The sequence below is a fragment of the Hetaerina americana genome, unplaced genomic scaffold (assembly GCF_022747635.1).
Source record: "Hetaerina americana unplaced genomic scaffold, ioHetAmer1.1.p SCAF_2, whole genome shotgun sequence".
NCBI classification, from domain to species: Eukaryota; Metazoa; Arthropoda; class Insecta; order Odonata; family Calopterygidae; genus Hetaerina; species Hetaerina americana.
In genome coordinates, this window is record NW_027286763.1 from 70,671,087 (window position 1) to 70,690,820 (window position 19,734).

The 19,734-nt window shown below is 35.6% G+C and overlaps 1 protein-coding gene across 1 annotated transcript in view; it reads right to left on the minus strand.

The window, feature by feature from the left end:
* Positions 1 to 286: 286 nt before the first annotated feature.
* DAAM (disheveled-associated activator of morphogenesis-like protein) overlaps positions 287 to 19,734 on the minus strand; it is an 87,972-nt gene continuing 68,524 nt past the window's right edge. The window contains exons 3-20 of the mRNA XM_071585234.1: positions 18,698 to 18,829; positions 17,339 to 17,428; positions 17,160 to 17,231; positions 14,254 to 14,493; positions 13,298 to 13,495; positions 12,574 to 12,788; positions 12,113 to 12,179; positions 11,887 to 12,004; positions 11,398 to 11,530; positions 11,162 to 11,288; positions 10,145 to 10,732; positions 8,520 to 8,656; positions 8,273 to 8,434; positions 7,116 to 7,419; positions 6,882 to 6,943; positions 6,539 to 6,731; positions 3,541 to 3,711; positions 287 to 2,748 (exon numbers count right to left, since the gene is read on the minus strand). Of these exons, the coding sequence (XP_071441335.1) occupies positions 2,401 to 2,748; positions 3,541 to 3,711; positions 6,539 to 6,731; positions 6,882 to 6,943; positions 7,116 to 7,419; positions 8,273 to 8,434; positions 8,520 to 8,656; positions 10,145 to 10,732; positions 11,162 to 11,288; positions 11,398 to 11,530; positions 11,887 to 12,004; positions 12,113 to 12,179; positions 12,574 to 12,788; positions 13,298 to 13,495; positions 14,254 to 14,493; positions 17,160 to 17,231; positions 17,339 to 17,428; positions 18,698 to 18,829 (3,357 nt within the window). The 3' untranslated portion in view covers positions 287 to 2,400. The remainder of the gene's footprint in view (positions 2,749 to 3,540; positions 3,712 to 6,538; positions 6,732 to 6,881; positions 6,944 to 7,115; positions 7,420 to 8,272; positions 8,435 to 8,519; positions 8,657 to 10,144; positions 10,733 to 11,161; positions 11,289 to 11,397; positions 11,531 to 11,886; positions 12,005 to 12,112; positions 12,180 to 12,573; positions 12,789 to 13,297; positions 13,496 to 14,253; positions 14,494 to 17,159; positions 17,232 to 17,338; positions 17,429 to 18,697; positions 18,830 to 19,734) is intronic.

Genomic DNA, 19,734 nt, shown 5'->3' on the forward strand with positions numbered 1-19,734 from the left:
GAAGGCTACCATCTCCACAAAGCATAGAAGAGAGTTCTCCAGAAACGGACCAATCAGCGAGCAGCCACTAGACGGGACCACCTATATAAGGGTGGCAAAAATCTGAGTCCGCAAGAAACTGCTTATTTTCTTAATTTTTATACAGCATTATTTTAAATGATGTAGACCATACTCTGATAGGAAGCAGCAACTTGTAGATTGCAATTCACCATACCATTCAGCATGTGAATGTGGCAAACTTTCTTGACTTGACCGAACAAAATAATATATATTTCACCTTATATTTCATGGATAACTTCTTACAGTTTTATTTCTTATTCTACACAATGAGTTTATGTACAAAAATACAAAAGCTCCCATATACAGGGCCACATAAAAAGTCAAATACTTGTTCAAAAACCACCATAATTTCTTACAAATGAACACTAAATGGGTTCAATACATTATCAGTAATAGTAGTTTTTGTACCAAAACATTTGACTAATAAGTAAATTTTTTAATAGGTACACATGCATTAACACAATTTATATTTGCAAGCATTTATGTTTTGAAAGCAGTGTACCGCTTACAAACATTTTATTTACACATCCATAATGGAAACATACAACAACATAAAAATGATTGACACAGTTTTTATGAAAATAATGGAAAATCAATGACAAAAACCCTGAAACTGCTGACTGTCCATGCTAAATATAGCCAAACTATAAGCAAATTTATGTTATGCACCAAGCTAAAAAATGAACATTCATTCTGTCTCATCTACAAGTGTAAAGAGGATAGGTTAGTACCATTTATGGTCCATTAAAGATCTTGAGTGACTTATACAAACATCAAAAGCTATCAACTGTGGGTTACGTTTAGAATTCAGAGCAATAATACCATGCTCAGACCAACTTTTATAATGAATATCAAGTTCATCACATTCAAAATTGGTCCTTAATACTCTGGAATTAGTTCAAGGTACCAAATACCAAAGAGGTGGAAAGAGGGGAAAATTTATTTGGGACTGACAGGAACATATAGAGCAGGGATAAAGATATTCAAATAGATGTATATGTTCTAAAATGTGGTACTTCAAAGTTTTCATCAAATTCCACTTAAATTGTATCAAATATCATAGAAATAAGGCATTTTCTCGCAAAAGATTTTGGAATATTCTTCTTAATTCTTGGAATATTTAGTCAAATTATCTTTTCCCAATTTTTAAATATCAAGCACCTTGGTACATAAATCGCCACAGTTAACATAACTGACAGTCGAGAAATTTTTCATGCACATGAAAAATTTCTCGACTGTCCAAGTCAATTTGTCAGGACTTGAATTATATAGGCAAATTGGCAGTGATCAATATACATGGATACCAAAGAAAAATTGTGACAGTTTTCTAACTATATTCATGATCTGCATTTAAAATGTTTTTTTTTCATAGCTTTAACTAGCATCCAGCAAGGTATCATGAAATCATTATAAGGATGAATTATACTTATCAATTAATAATGTGGACAGAGAAAAATAAATAATGATTTTATAAGTAATAATCAAATGGCATTGAAAGATACTTTAACACCATTAAAAGATATGCAAGCTTCTGAAAATTATTATCACAACATTCTTATATAAACAAATGTAGTACACATCTCTTCACAGAGTGAAATAACCCAAAATAACTGATTAATTTAGTGATGTTTGCTAAGCTTTTCAATTTGATAGATGCTCAATTGAAAGCTTTGGAGTAATCCTCTAAGATATCAGTAACTAGATGCACTAAAATTCATAAATCAAATACTAGTAAGGAATTTGAAAATGTTCATACTGTAACGGCACAGCACTAAACTAAATTTGAATTCCTTTAATCTAAAATTTTAATGATTTTGATATTTTTAAATGCCTGACAAACTTCAAAGGTTCACTTGAGACAAAACACTATTACTAACCCGAAAATGTCGAAACAAAATCCTATTAAATTTAGCAAATGAAATATGCAATGAGGGACTGTACAAATACTAACCCATTGATAAGAATGATATATGACATCAGCATTTTTATCAGTGAACAGCATTAATAATCTATGCATGCATCCTACTGATCATTCTGTATTTCACAATAAAATTTAACAGTCAATTAAGTTTTTTTGTCATGAATTAAAAAATGATTGACAATTAATTTACACATGCATCACAGCAAGCAATGCCCAAAACATATGTTCAACAATGATAAACAACACTTTATACAATACTATATGAATATTTTTGTTCTTTTTCTCTTTAAGAAACTGTCACAGTTTGGAAGTGCCATTGCTTTGGCATGGGACAGATGTTTTTCGCATGGAATCAATTTTCTTTTCCTCTTTCATCAAAAATTTTTAAAATAAATCAACATATTCTGGTCAACAACCTTTCAGTGAGGTCCGACACGTTCCCTGCCAACGGAGAGCACTCTTTCTCGACTGTCCTCACGTCCCAAGCTGTGATGTCCACTTAAACGTGGGGGTGAGTTGCCACTGCTGGAAACCCTTCGCCTGCTTCTTTTGAACTTGGCCATGTCTTCACCAAACACATCACCAGTCCTTAATGCAGAGATAAGGTCATCAAACTCCCCTTTGGCATCAACACTGCCATTAGCAGGAGCTCCATTTGGTACACCATTTTTCAGTCCCAGGCCACTGCTCACTACACCATTAGATTTAGAGCCAGGTGGAGCAACCTCTCCACGGCTGTGCTTCCTCTCCATTGTTCTCTTTTTCAGCTACAAGAAGTGAAAAAGTAAAAAGAAAATGAATTATCTCTTTCCTCTCAGTATCAACAGATCCATTAAAGTTTTTATGCATTTCCACTTCCTTGAATGTTTCTTACATCTCTAGCACAGATTGAAAAGCATTTATGAATTTCAACGAATTAAAGCATATACAACGTGCAGGTACACACACAAAATATAAAGGATAGCCATAATTGGTTTTCAAGATTTTGGTGGCCAAGGTGACAATGAACCATAACAATGACTTTATGTAATCCTTCACCCACACAAAATTTAGGATTTGCACTTGAAAACTTAATTTGATTAATATGTCCGTTAAATGTATGCATATGATAATGCTATGCATAGGAATCCTTCTGTCTTAAATATATTTTTATTGTCCCATCATCTGGCCTCAAATAATTCTACTTAAAATAGGTGCAAATGAATAATTTCAAAAATTTCATTCAACATTAAAATAATTACATTATTCCCCACACATCAAATACATGGAACATAATCACAGTTCAATCTGAGCAAGCTACTGTTCATTTTTACAGGGTTTATATTACAATGGATAACATTTACACAGTAAACACTTTGCAGAAAATATTTCTGCACTATTCTATATTCCTCTAAATAGAAATCCCCCACTACTTTGAACTCCCATTTTAGTAAACTATTTAAAAAATACTTTGTTGTATAAAATAAATTTTTGTAAAGGGTCATGATAAAAAATTCTTAGTACATATTCTGCATTGCAGCAAAAGTGCCAGCAGCTAGAGAGAGAGACTACTTCCTCACCTCTGCATCTTGTTTGGCCCTTTTCTCCTCTTCTTCTCTCCTTTTCTTCATATTCTCATTATCGTGCCTTGCTTCAGTAAAAGCTACAATAAATGCATCAAATATTCCAAAGAAGTCATCTGGCTGCACAGTAGTCTGATCTTCACCAAACAGCTTGACAGCACGGTCAAACTGCAATTGATATTTGACAAAAAACATTACTTCCATAAATATGCATGTTTCTCAGGAAATGTTTCTGGTCAAGGTAGGTTTTTGGATGGACACAGCCACTAAATAAAACATTTTGTGACTCCGAACAAAACACAAAATCCAGCATTCCACTCTATATCAGATCCCTCTTCATCTCCGAATACTTTTTGCCTCCCTTCATCCCGTCCAACATCCCTATCCTGTTCCTTCCCTTTCCTCGTTTCCCCAACATTCTCCCCTCTATTACAGCCTTCAACATCTCACTGCCAGTCAACAGCCCCTTCATCCATTTTTCCTGCCTCCATAGGATTGCTCCCAACAAACCCCTCTCTTCGCCCACCATACCAAGTACTTCCTCGTTTGTTTTCTTCTCTGTCCATTTCACCTTCTCCATTCTTCTCCCCACCCACATTTCAAAAGCCTCCAGTCGGTAGCTATCCTCCTGCTTCAATGACCACTTTTCTGCGCCGTACATAGCTACGTTCTATATCAAAGTTTTTACATGTCTTTTCTTAATATCCTTACTCAACGTCCCTGTCATCAACTCCCTCCTCCTTGTGAAAGCCTCTTTGCCTAGCACAATTCTTCTCCTTACGTCCTTACTACTTTGACCATGTTGGTCCAAAACAGTTCCCAGATACAAAAACTGTTCTACCTGCTCTAGTTTTTGCCCTCCTATTTTAATGTTTAGCTTAGCCTTTTTTTTCTAGAAAATCGCACAACCTTTGTTTTATTAATATTGATTCTGATCCCATATCTGTCGCATTGAATTTCCAATTCACTAAGCAATGCTTGCAACCCCTTGGCTGACTGACAAACTAAAGCTTGATCATCAGTGAACCTAACTGATTTTACTAATTCCCCGCCCACTTTCATTCCTACTTCCAGTTCTTTCCATGCATCATCCATCATTTCCTCTACATACAGGTTGAACAGCAACGGTGATAATGGGAAAATCTGCCTTACACCTCTTCCTAACACTGCCCATCTGGACTCCCCGTTCCTCACTCGTACCTGAGCAGCCTGAGACATGCACAAGTTGCGGATTAGCCTCCTTTCCATCCAATCTATTCCTATTTCCTGCAATATACTCATTAGTTTTCCCCAATTCACTCTTTCAAACACCTTTTTAAAATCTACGATGCAGGCAAATACCTCCTGTTTGTATTCTATATTCCTCTCAATTACTAATCTCATTACTGTGATGGCATCACGCCTTCTCCCTTTCCTAAACCCAAACTGGTCATCCCCTAAGTAATCATTTGCCTTACTCTCTATCCTTTTGATTATGATCCTGAGAACAACTTTAACTGTGTGGGTTATCAAACTTATTGTTTTGTAGTCCTCACATGATGTAGCCTTTATCTTTTTCGGAATAGGAACTTACACTGATCTCACAAAGTCTTCCGGCCAGATTCCTTCCTCATAGATACTACATACATACAGCCTCTTCCTCCCACATTTTCCTAAACCTTTAAGTAGTTCTGCAGGAATGTCATCTACCCTCATGGACTAATTTAAATTCTACTTCCTTAATGCCCTTTCTATGCCATCATTGGGTATTTCTGAACTTAGGCTATCTTCCTCTACGTCATGGTCCTTTTCTATGTTTAACTTTGTTGGCCTAAGTTCTCTACTATACAGTTCTTCTATATATTCCTTCCATCTTTCTTGGATCTTTCTTCTGTCAACTACTATTATCTTACCCGTCTTATCTCTAACTGTTAGCATAGATCTTCCTTTCTTTAGATAAAAACTTAACTTTGCTGTACAGTGCACCAATTTCACCCTTCCTCCGCAACCTTTCCATATTTTCACACTGCATCTTCCACCATGCTTCTTTTGCTCTATTTGTTGCCCGCCTCAATTTATTGTTCAATTCTATATGCTTCATTTTGTCTAACTCTGTGTTTACATTCTTCCATTTTCTCCTCTCATCCATCTTTGTAATCATCTCATCCATAAATAATGGTTCCCTAGTCCTTTCTGCGTTAATGGTTCCAATAGTGTCTTTTGCAGCTTTAGATAACCCTTTCTAGATACATTCCCATTTTTCTTCGATAGTACTTCACACTTTGCCATCCTCCATAATGTCCTTTACAACCTGTAAGTACTCTTTCATTTTCAAACCATTTAATGCGTCTACATTCCATTCTCTAAATTGCCACCCCTGCCTTATCTTTTTGAAACGGATGCTACATTTCATAACAACTAAATTGTGGTCAGAGTCCACATCCACTTCTGGGAAGCTGTGCAAATTTATCGCACTTCATAAACCTGTGTCTAACCAGGATATAATCTAGCTGATACCTTTCTGAGTCACCTGGCATTTTCCATGTATACCTGCGTCTTTTGTGGTGATTAAACCAAGTGTTGGTGATGACTAACCCCTGTCTCCCGCAGAACTCAACTGCTTTCTCCCCGCGGTTATCCCTCGTGCCTAAACTGTAGTCCCCCACCTCATCACCATCTCTTCTTTCGCCTACCATCGCATTCCACTATCAAATATTTTACTGCAGCAACACGCGCGATTATGTCCTCTAACTTTGATTACATTGGTAACTTAAAAAATGCATGATTTCATCATTACAGACAAAAAAATACACTTAGGAAACTTAAGAATAAAAAATTAAGGAAGAATGGAATTTAGAAAGTATGGAAGAAGATATAAACTAAGTAAAAATCTCATCAATATCAACAGAGGTAAAAATAACAAATAGAGAAAATATTATACCTTTGACCTAAATCATTCATAAAATTATAGTATATTTTAAGGGACAGATCAATGCAAAAGATGTCTTAATCTCACCCTCGTCTTCATATCCTGAAACAGATCCTCAAGTTCTGAAAAGCGGCAAGTAGCAGAGGAAAGAAACTCCTTCATGACTGGGAGGAAGCGATCACCAGTAGTAACCACCTGGGAACGATGGAATTCAATCTCCCTTTCCACTTCCTTGAGCCCACTTCTTAGCTGAGCCATGTCCTTTTCAAGTTCACCAAGACTAAGGGAAAGATACATGGGGAAAACATTCACATGATATGAGAATTATAGTGTACTTAAAAATCACATTCATTTAATACTACATGGCCAAATTTTCATAATAATCATTGTTGGAACAACTGAGAGACAATAAAATAAATGGTTTACTTACCTCACTTTGGCGGCTTCTTTCACGTGAGGTAAATCTTCATCCAATTTGAGGATATCCTTAAACTGGAACAATAAATACATATATGTAAGAAAAAATATAAGAAATTTAATCAAAAAAGATTTTTCAAAAAACATTTAGTGAACACAATATTTTTATGTAGAGTATATGGTAGTAAAAATGAAAAAAACAGAAAAATATAGAAATATTTTTCTTTGCAGAAGTTAAATAACTAACCTTTTTCTCAAGGATTTCTACCAAGTAGTGAAGGAGTGTGGTTCCTCGTGCAGCACTGGATTTGGTGTCTGCCAAACGATTCAAACTGGCCAGCCTAAAACCAGATGCATTGCCTCGTGCTCCTCTATTCATATAATTTCCAAGAGCCAAAACAAGCTCCAAGAGGCGTCTAAGGCGACGAGACCTGGTGACTTCCCGTGCACCTTCCATTACAGCTCTTATACGGGGTTCCACTTCACCCACCCAAAATGCAAATCTCTTTTTATAGTGAAGGCAACGCAAACGCTGCTCGTGGTGGGGTATCCTGTAAATTGAAGGAAAATGACTAACGTCAGTAATTACACCTATGCAACTACTGTGATTCACACTAAATAGGCAAACTCAATAAGCATGAAAATTAACATTTAGATATGCAGTGAAAGAAGAGGACCAAAGCAAATACTTTTAAAATTAAATTAGACGTGGGCTTAACTAGTACTATCTAATAAGCAAGATATTGATTAATCATTAAATTAGAGCACTTGATTATTGGAATGACCAAATTGCTCAATGAGTAATTTAAGTAAGGGCCAAGTATATGTAAGTATTGCAAAATTGGGAGATAACTGAAGTTAAAAAAAAAAAGAATTTGAAGTAATGAAACAAACCTGTTAACTACATTTTAACTATGGTGTAATTTCATTAGAGCATACTATGTTGAAATTTTACTTGGCATGAAGCAAGCTTCTAATCATCTTTGTCTGCCACAGCATATGTAATCCCTGTCAAATTACCGTGCAAAATAGTTTTGCCCAGGCACAACCTAATGAATTTAAATTACTACAAATGTCACTGTAGCATGCACTTTCTTACGGACAATAAACAAGTGATGATAGAAATACCAAAACTTTTCCAACTGCTTATCTAATTTCTCATATGGGTAACCAGTGGCATATTCATATGTTACTGATCTATTGAAAAATTGCTGCCTTTGCATTTGTCCAATAGCAAAAGTCTGATTGAGTCATTCAGTGAGACACAAGGTTTTGAAAAGCATGAATGGTACACCCAAATAAAAATTCCTCTATCAGAAAAAATATTCATGCAAAAACAGCTAATGCAAGAGCCTAAAGCAGGCTATTACAAATAATTTTGCCTCGATTTATAATTCAACTTACTTTGAAATTTCATAAAGAAACCGATCAGCTCGAGCAAGGCTGTCAATCTCATCACTGTGTTCCTCAAGCAAAGCAGATTCCTCCGCACTTGGTGTAAATTTGAGCACCTGCTCAACCATGTCAATGGGTAGTTGGTCTTTGCTGTCCATACTCAATATTGCCCTGAAACAAATGCATGTTGCAAATGAGTCCTATATTCTATTTACCTCAGGAATCAACTTATCTCTCAAAATTATCGCAAACTTACTTGGATATCTCTTCATCAGACATTTTCAATTTGGACAATAGGATGGTGCAGTTCTGAGCCCTTCTTCCATCAATAACAGATAAAATTTTGGAGCGATTCTTTCCTATTTGTCTTAAATCTTCGACAGAGCCATCATTCTGAAATTAAAAAAAAACATTCACTGGTTATTTTTCACAACAATTGTGTCTAGCCATCTGCTTGGAGCAGGTGACTGGCTTCAGGTATGACCTGGAGCAGATAAGTGCAGAATCCTGAAAACATGCAATCTTTGGGTCAATTAACATCCAAATAAAAATAAATGAATGGAAGAAACCCTTCCCATACTTCCTTAAGTTGTGACTGTAACATCAGATAATCACTATTAAGCAATACAGCTGCCATACCCTAAAAAGTCTAGCTATCAAACCAAGTACACAAAACAGCCATGCCAAGTTGAACTTCAATCTTTTATCAGAAAAGTTAACTATACTTTCGATAGTAAAAACCCATCAAACTTTAATTATAAATAATTCTAGATAATGTGTTACTTTTAAAACCCTAATTATAACCGTGATGTACCCCACTAGCTTAAACAAAGTTCACTGAAGTGCATATGCTAATATAGATTGAGAGAATACATGGCTGTAAACAGTACCCATTGCTATCAGAAATATACAGTGGAATTTTGCTTGACGAGGACCTTGCATAGTGAGTAATTTGAATTACGAGCAAAATTGTCGGTCCCGAAAATTACTTGCTTAACGAGTGACTTTTTGCAAAGCGAGTGAATACGATAGGGGAATTCCCAGTGAATGTCCAGTGTAGCAGACTACGAAGAAGAATTTGTAAGATGAAAGCCACAAAAGAATAAACATAACAGTGGAAATTAAAAGTAAAGTCATTGAAAATCAAGAACAAGGACAAAATTGAGGATATAATGTTTCAAAGAGAATGAGAGAGAAAGATACTTAACAGTGTTGAAAGGTTGTTCCTCATATGGATAAAGGAAAGGCAATTGTGAAAATCACTTGTGAGAAAGGGAACCCATTTTGCCGACCTCATCAGAAGATGTCAGGATCATCAACAGATGAAGAAGTATGTAAGGGGAGCTGAGAGTGAGAGTTCAAGAAATTTACTTGAAGATCCAGGATCCATGGCATTGTGAGGCATAAGGAAGCAGCAAGCTCCAAGTCAACAGCAGCAGAGAACCTAATCGGTGACTTTACAGCAATATTCCAGTTTCTTAAGATATCAAAAATCAATATAAATATGTTCTTATACACATATATACATGAAATTTCACCATTTATAAACCTATCATAGTACCTCAGACAGCCAATAACCCAAACCCCTACAACAACCTCCAAAGTGGACAGCTTTCCTTCCATTATGCTACACTAATAATAGTCATGAGCCTCACTCTAGTCATAAATAGACACCTTTCTTTACCTGGAGCGTGAATCAGAGAACAGAGAACCTCTTCAGGAATTTCATGTTTTGCCCATTAAGAGAGCATGTAGAGTAGAAGCAAGGAGCAAGAATTCTCAAAAGACTTTTCCATCGGAGAACACATACATAACTCAATGATAGCAAGAGAATAAAAAATTATACCCCAGATTTTTGAAGAGAATAAAGCATGCACTTACCACCACACCATTTTTCTGGTATGCACAGAATAGTTTGTCAATGCTTTCCAAATCCATTACGTTGTACAACTTGGTATCATCAAGTTCGGTCCAAATAGTTCCTGTGACCTTCATGTCTGGCAGCTTTGACCAGTTGAATGATTTCAATGGGTTTGATGGAACTGGCACATTCTTCTTCTTCACCTCAATCCTCGGAGGTGCTGGGGCAGGGGGTGCAGGTGCTGCCGATGGTGCCACTCCGTTGCTTGGAGGAGGTGGGGGAGGAGGAGGCATGGAGGCCGAGAGCTTGCCAAACGAGGGTAGGGGTGGTGGGGGTGGAGGGGGTCCACAGGGTGGGAATGGAGGAGCAGATGGAGGGTTTGAACTTGAGCTGGCCACAAAACCCTCAGCTTTAGCATCATCGGGGATGCTGCCAGAGGACAGAAGCTGTTGGAGCCTCTGGCACTCTGCGTGCTCCCAGGCTGCCTGCTCGCTCAGCTCCGACAACTTGTCCAACAACTCTGACAGCTTCTGCTTAGCTTCCAGGTGGCTCTTTGTCTCCTTCTCAAGTCGCTCTTTCACTCTTGCCAAGCTGGTTTCTATATCCTCCTGAAAAATTTTATTTCTCATGTTTAATACCAGAATTGAGTTTCAGGCATTGAGAGTATGGATGACTGGATGCATACCAAGATGGTAGACTAAGAAACAATGATATATTTTGACCTCTCAGATAATTATGATCAATTATCAAAATTTAATATGCATTAAATTATTTATTATTGTCAAAAAATAAATATCATAGATTAATTATTTGGAATGGATCTTTTAAATAAAAGAACTTGAATATGGGAGGGGTTAGAATGGGAGGTAATGAGGTGCAGCCTGAACAAAATTTAAGATGCCCTATGGATAGATTAACTATGATTGCAAAAACATTTCATAAAAACGTTTTTCAATGCAAAATTAAAGAGGGCATACAAAGATGTTTTACCATCAGTTAAATAGATTAAACTATATTCTTCATTATTCACAATTTACCTTCTCTTGACTCCTAAGATCCAATTCTTGCTCCTTCTTCGCAAGTTTTGTCACTAGTTCAGTATTTTCCTTCTCCATTTCCTCCGCTCTGGTACGTGCTTCAATTAATTCTTCTTCCTTTGCTAATCTGAAGTTTTTGAAAACATAAATTATTAGAAACATCCATCTGATCAGGATATGATATTGAAATTACTAATATACTTTTAGCACCATTATAAATCATCTGGATTACTTACAGATGGACTAATTTCTTCACATTAATTCTCAAAGCAGACACATCTGGATCACCACCATTTTCAGTCTGTAATATTATTTGTTGGACAATTCTGTCAAATAAAAGAAAATGTTGTGGATGGGATCCATAGTCCACTGAAAATAAAATAACAGTATTTCTCAAATATTAATTTTACCAAACCACTCATGTACAAATGTTTATGATTATATGTAATTTTGCAATAAAATATTTTCTTACATTGCAATGAATTTTATTTTTAAAAACTACATTTCACCAATAGTAACACAAAAGTATTGGCTATTCTGTTTGACAATAAATAAATAACTTTTTGAATTGCAAATAAAATCACTCCTTGCCAGGCATGCTGGAGTGTGCTAAATAAGGTTACCTCTATACCCTAAGGAAACAAAAATATAGCCAGGCATATCAGAATATGAAATATCTTCTGTTTGCAAGAAAAGAAGACAAATTAGTTTTTTGACAAACTTACAAGGTAAAAGCAGCATATGCTGAAGAAGTGATAGTAAATGCGGGTATGCAGCTGTGTGACTTAGTTTCTTTCTTATTAATTCAAACATGGCAGTAGCACTCTTCGTATCCACATGTTCCTACAAAGGAAGAAATCAGGCAATGAGGACAGGCCCATCTAAGTCACATTTGAATGGTATATGTATGAAAACTTCAAAATAAGGAATACAAAAACCATGCCCACTCACCTTATCAAACTTCCTCGCCAATTCCTTCTCATCCTCATTTCGAACCATTTCAAAGAAGTCCAAATGCCTTAAGAAACATGAATAGTAGAGTACATAAATATTTTACTTCCATACTATCGGAAAACAACTTAAGAGCAATTTACTGAACGGAATTCAAACTCAATTGATAATATTCCTCTTCCAACACAACAGACACTGTGATTTGCAGCAAGTTGCAAATATCACTCAATAATACAGGCAAAAAGTAACCTTTAACTGGTGTGATAATTATGCTTAAAAATATAGGCTTTCAACTTGCACACAGAGAATTCTCAATGAGAAGATGGCCACAATTCAACAGCTTACCCAAAAATTATGAGTATCCGAAAATTATTGGTCTTCAAAGTTACCCCATTAAGGTCCCTTTAATTAATAAAAACTATAAAAACAATACAAGAAATAAAGCAAAATTAATAACATACCGATTCAGAGTTTCATTTTCGTGTGTTCTTAGTTTGTCGATAATGGGTTGGATTCCAAGCATTAAAAACTCATAACGAAGATGCAGCCGGAATTCCAGACTCTCCTGCCCAGGCCCATAGTTTAGAACAGCATTCACCAAGGACATGATAGCCGTTTTAAGGCCAACCTCATCTCGATATATTCCAGTGCTTCGATCCAGGTCAGTTACAATACCCTGAAATATAGATGGATATTAGACATTGGTATTTCATCATTTGAAATGAATTGACTTTCTTAGTAAGAAAAATGAATTATAAATTGTTGTGACATTAAGCATTGAAGATATTCAACACTTGGAAAATTATTAAACAGGTCCTAGATGTTTTTGAGAAAATGTTATTAATTTTTCATAAAATTTTATTATAAATGGCACTTAACCATTGTGGAACAATTAATGCATTGAATAAGAAATCAACATATAATATTTTGCACGTGAATACTGTTAACTTTAGCTGTGTTCAATCATAAAAACATGATGTATTTGCTCACATGTCACAATTACATCTGTAGTTATTGCTTAAAACTTCTACAGATTTAGCTTACCCACTATTTATTCAAATTTTTAATGTCCAAATGAAATTCTATTTTTCTAGATCAATATGCCATATAATATAGATTATAGCAAAAGAAAATGAATCACAAGGGCATTGGAAAACAAAATGGACATTCATTTTCTGTACCAACCTGAAATCTTGTCCTCTCATTAGCAAAGCGCTGGTAATGAAGCATGGCTTCAAGAACTTTCCGGTGACCTCCTGGCACAAGACACACAGCACCAAGAATTTCAAGAGCAGCCACCTTGATTTTAATACTATCCACTGCAAGACTTTGAGCAATTGTGTTGATCCCAGTTGGATGAGCCAATACATGTGCACGGCCGGTCTGCATTAGGAAGAAGGTTGCAGCACTTTAATTACATTACCTGATGAATTATTTCACGAGTGCACACTAAAATTGTCTTATTCATCATATGGTTCAAATTTATCAAGGAATTAACTGCAGTGATTTTGTCCAATTAGTGTCAATGCTCATAAAGCTGTATATTTGCAAGTACAATGCCATAATTTTTTATAGTAAATGCAATACTCTGATTACAATTGTAATATCAAAATAATTATAGTCACCAAGCAAAAACATCTTGAATATTCACTATAGAAAATGTAACTTTAAAAAAGCAATTAATCGGCAGATTAATATAAATTATCATAATTTTAACAATTGATTTACAAACTATACTGATATGGAATAATTTACACAGACTATGCCAATCTTAGCTTTGAGGGCTAATTCAACATAATCTTCAAAAAAACATAATGATGATAGCAATCTAATACATTTGACAACTATGGTTAGCACCAATCAAGAAATGTCTTACACTGAAATTTAATTTGGCTATTTTGCAGAAGCATTAGATTTATAATTAATGTGGAGGCCTTTGCAAGGAATTTTACTGACATTATTTTCTTTATACAAGCATGCCACCCAAACTTTTATATCAAAGACAAATATCCTGTCGTTCTAAACTTATATTCATCGCTCAATCACATTTCTGGGACATATAAGCAATTGAACAGCAAGTGATCAAAATAAATGTCCCATTGTCATACTAGTTGTCTGAAAATCTATGGTATGGTACTTACAGAGTTATTCATCAATGCCTTGACACACCCAATGAGAGCGGTATGGACAGGGGAGTGAGCCGTAGCATGGTCCATTGATGCCAGGAATCCAAGTAATGATGGCAAACCATCAAGCTCTACAAATCGCAACACGAAACTGTGTGGCTGAGTTCTTAGAGCTGTTCGAAGTGAATCCAGGATACGAGCACGCACTCGCAATTCGGAGTCTACCTCTTCTCCTTCTCCTGATGGAAATGGCAGCTGAAATGTAGATGAAAATCAAAGATTGAGATGCGACCTTAATATTTGTGATGCTTGATTTGTACTACCATGATGTAATACAGTCAACAATTCAATTGTGGTATAGTAATCAAGACTTGAAATTTTTACAGCAGTATTATTAGCATAAAAAGTTTGTGCTGCAGAAAAAACATATTTTGGAATGGGCTTTATTTTCATCTATCAATCAATAAATTGTTCACTAAATTTTAATTCACATGATGAGCATCTTGCAATAAAATGGAATGCTAATAAGAAATTTATGAGCACTATCATTTAAGTTTGCGGCATTTTCCATTCAATGTAATCCTAAAATGTTGCAGGTTTCTATCAGATAATTTGTTGAGACTGAATAAACCCATATTATTAATATTTCTCTCCCTTGGAATTTTATATGATGAAAGTGCAATGCCAGATATCAAACTTTATGGGGAAGTGAACATTACATCTTAAAGTGATGCCAGAAATATTAATAATATTTGCCTTTAGTGCAATTGTTTTAAAACCCCATGAATTTGACCAATAATTATCTACTTTTAAACTTCTTCCATCTTTAATTACAAATTAGTCCTTGCAGATTCAATGGATAATCAATTTCAGATCATATAATAATACACACAGATGATCACACAAAAATCTCCCCGAAATGAAAAAAAATTTTCCCTGAAAGTTTTAGGTAGTATCCTAAGGAAACTTATTTTAACAAGCATCAATATTTTACCAAGAATAAGGAAACACTTAGTACTTTAGCAATGTAAAATATTGTGCTTTAACTGTCACTTCACTTCTCTTACTAACATGTGCTTTGAAAATACATATGTAGCCACTAAATTTAAATCCAAAGTTTATACACACAAAAAAAATATTACCAAGTAAGTGTGTTTAAACATTATAATTCGTATGACCTAATGACAATGCACGTTTCAAGAAAGTTAGACTTCGAGGAGACTTTTGCATTTTTAGAGGTTAATATGCTACAGAAATGCTTTGTACAGCAAAGAACAAGCATTAGAAATATTTCCAGAGCTTCAACAACTTTTGAAAATAAATTGTGGATTCAATAGCCGTTGATAAATATATAAGTGTATAAATGCTTCAAATTTCACTATGCCAACAATTACTTTGAATATGGCAATACTATATTAGTGATTCAGTTTTCACATCATTTAGAAGGTCTTCTGTGAGGCTAAGTAAAATTTGTCTATTTATAGTATCACTTATTGGCATAATTAAATAAAATTAGGATTAATAATACCATAAAAAAGTGTATATATAGTTCCAAAAGACAGAATATTTATAACACATTGCACCAACAAATCTGAACATCGGCCATTTACCCTAAACTCTAAATAAAATTCAAACATTTTATCCTAAATCACAAAAACTAATAGTATGATTCATCTCACTAACTATTCTTAATGTACATATAATGGTATGAAAAGTGAACGGTGAAAAATAAGCATTAGTATATAATCAGTGTTCAAGACAGAACAAACTTGCATTAATAGTCATACAGGGTTCGTCCGGAAAATAAGTGTACTGAGCTCAGGAAAAAAAATTTATTACACTTTTACATATCTTAAGCCAATATTCCTCAAAATAGGACCCTTGTGAGTCGATACACTTGTTCCAGCGGCGTTCCCATTCCTGGAACGCTCCCGCGAAGGCATCATCGGGAACCTCTCGAAGACACGTCGTCACGGCCTCTTTGACGGCGTCCAAAGTCCCGTATCGCGTTCCTTTCAAACTCCTCTTTATCTTCGGGAACAGAAAGAAGTCCGGTGGTGCCAAGTCCGGGCTGTAGGGCGGGTGCGGCAGCGTTGCCACGCCGTGCTTGGCCAAGAAGTCCGACACGACAAGCGCGGTGTGAGACGGCGCATTGTCGTGATGCAGCCGCCAGATGTTTTTGATCGCTCGCCAGATGTTTTTAATCTCGTGCACTATTGTTTTTGGCACATTACACTGCTCTGCTATCATCCGAACACTAAGACGACGATCAGAGTTCAGTACATCGCGAACTTTTCGCACATTTTCGTCGGTGAGTGTCGTTGATGGGCGTCCAGGCCGCGGTTCGTCGTCGACCTCTTCTCTGCCCTCCACGAACATCTTGTGCCACCGAAAGATCATGTTTCTGGACATGGCTGACTCCCCGTAAGCCTGGTTAATCATACCGACAGTTTCGGTAGACGATTTCCCAAGCTTTGCCGCAAATTTGATGGAATAACGCTGCTCCAAAAACTTCGGCATCGCGTTCCGTGACGTGGGTCGAGCGTGGAGGTTCGCGTTAACAGAGCTCCTCACTACACCACAGCTCAGAGCCGACTGCCTTTTTCAGCGTCGCTTGCCAACATACCCCCCTCCAATCGCAGCCCGTCAGAGCGGTGCTGGGCGCGCCTGGAGCGGTGGGAAAAAATCAGTACACTTATTTTCCGTACGAACCCTGTAGATTGCTAAATAAAATTTCTTTCTTTATAAATCATTGACAAAATTCATCATTTAGAACGAAACTTGAGGAATCAATATGCCTGTTTCAGTTTTATACTTAGAAACAGGTAAAAATAAAATCAATTCATTTGGTCTGAACATAAAAAACCTGACTTCTAACAGTCACATAAAACAACTTATTGAAAAGAGAGCTATGAACTCACCTTAGCTAATGCGTTGGCACGTTCTATGTAATACTCAGGTAGATGAGATAAATCAGTTTCTCCTTCTTGGTCCTAAGTAAAAAACAACAGCACAATTGATTATTTGTTTAAATAAGGGTAAAAATTATTGCTATATTGAGTCGAGAGCATCATGGAAGCAAGCTTTATGCCATAAATACCTTTTTACGACTGCAGTATATTTGCCATTTCTTTTCTGAAGGCAGGCTGAGCATAGCTGCCTTGTTTGGAGCAGTGAGATCCAATTCTTCCTGTTGATTTAAAGGGAAAATTTTCTCAGGGTGTTTTCATAATAAATAATAAATTTACAGTTAGTCAACTTTGCAGTGCTAAGTAACCGAATCGAGGGATCCTGATTGCTACTCATTTTTTTTCATTCTGTAATGATCATTCCGTTAAAAGTTTACAAGATTCCCCATTGAATTAAAGCGAGAGTCATAAGTACAGGTGACGGATGTATCATATTCTTTTGTGAAATTTACTTACACCATGTGTTCATTCATTCATGTTACCTAACCTGTTCTTCCTTAAATCTATAACCAATGTACGAGTATGTTAATATATTTTTTTACGCTGAAAAATTTGAAACATACACAAAGACAAACACGCAAAATCTTGTATGTAATTTATTTAACATATGCAAAGAGAATTATGCCCACATGAGACAAAATAGATGGTCATTTGCACTAGAAAAAAGCTTGGTGCAAGTAGTTACAAAGTAAATTTGGCTTTCTACGATTAGTAAAGAATTGGATAATGGGAATGGATCATCCATCAAATGTAATGCCAAAACCTGGTGAGATATTACCACACAATGGTACCTGCATATGATAATATGTGCTAAGTAAAGAAACGGGTTTATCAATGACAAAGTAACACAGTAATTGAAGAAAAACAAAGGAATTGGTAACTTGCAAATAATATGGATTGAGTGAGTATGACCTACCAATAATAATGTCACATATTTTATTCAGTTGATTTATCGAGGTATAGAAAAAGCTTCTTTAATTTTTTCCACAAGGTTCTCACTGAATGTAGAAAGTGATATACATGTATAACATTCAAACAAAAGCGATGTCTATTTACATCTCACAATTATTTTAGAGAAAGTAGGGACAAAGTAACAGTACCAATGTGTTTTTTTGGCAAGTTTGAGATAGCATCAAAGCATAAAATCGACACAGAAATTACACACCAAAGGCAAGTGTTTTGGCAACAGTCTACCTAAATTGGAAGGGGATGAAGAGAAAGGATCATAATCCTGTCAATGAGATCTAACAATATGGGTAAATGCAATTATCATTCATTGATTCCTCAAATTCTAATGGTTATATCTTAGACTCTTTGCTTATACCAGTACATTCACCATGGAAAAAACACACACATACACACACACAAGAGGGACATCCATGAATGCCTGAATCTTTCAGATATATCTCAAAGCTAAAAGTCAATTACAACATCGATAAACAACTAATAAATTAGACAATTAGACTTATAATTAGACAATTAGAACTTACGACAAGTTCTGCAAATTTGGTGTTAAGTTCCTCTTCATCTTCTGGCATGGGCTGCGTTGGAGTGAGAGCCTGCAGGGACAATGTTCCTGTTTGGTCCACAACACAATAAGTGATTTCTGGTGGTTCATCATTCTGAAATGATCAAAGAGCACAATGAGTCTAAGTAATATTAAAGATGCAGATAGGTCAGATGTCATATGCACATTTGGACCTGGGACAGCTGGGTAACCAAATAACAATTTAAAGGAATTATAAGTGAAAGCAATTAAATTTCATTAAATGGCTAACCAAAGATAGTATTAGTCACACATTTGGGTATTCATTATATCCTACCATTCACTTAGCAAAATAATAATTCAACCAATAATTAGTGAAAGCAATTAAATTTCATTGAATGGTTAACCAAAAACAGTATTAGTCAGCCATTTGGGTATTCAATAAATCCTACCATTCATTTAGCCAATTAGCTTTCATTTATTACTTTTTGGGGAATGGAAAGAGAAAATTATACAACTCCTGTATTAAAATTATTTAAGAATCATAAATTCCAGTAACAATACGGGTAATCTACGATGAAAAAACAACTACTGAGTTGTCAATAGGTAAATCGATGGGTTAATTAATTGAAGCCATATTAACTGGTAGACTGGTATTTTGAGACTTAAACAATGAAAACTGTTTTAATTGGAAGAACCAACTAAAGTGTTAAGCAGAAATCCAGTAAAATTCCTGACCTTTACTACAGACACTTTTTTCACGTGGCAAAAAGCATTAAATTAAAGAGAGAAGGAAGTTCTCCCTGCACTTTTCAAGTTCCATTCACTCTCTCCATGGTAAAAAACGTAATTTCAGAAAAGGAAAAAAAGAGGCTTTTCATTTAATTAAGACAGTTAAGCTACCTGGGCCAAACAAAATTGCAAAATACAAGGTTCTTGGGAATATATAAAGCCTCTACTATCTTGCATAATTGCTATTCCATCTTTATATTTAAAACATCTTGTACATCAAATATAGATATAACCTTTAAGTAAATAGGC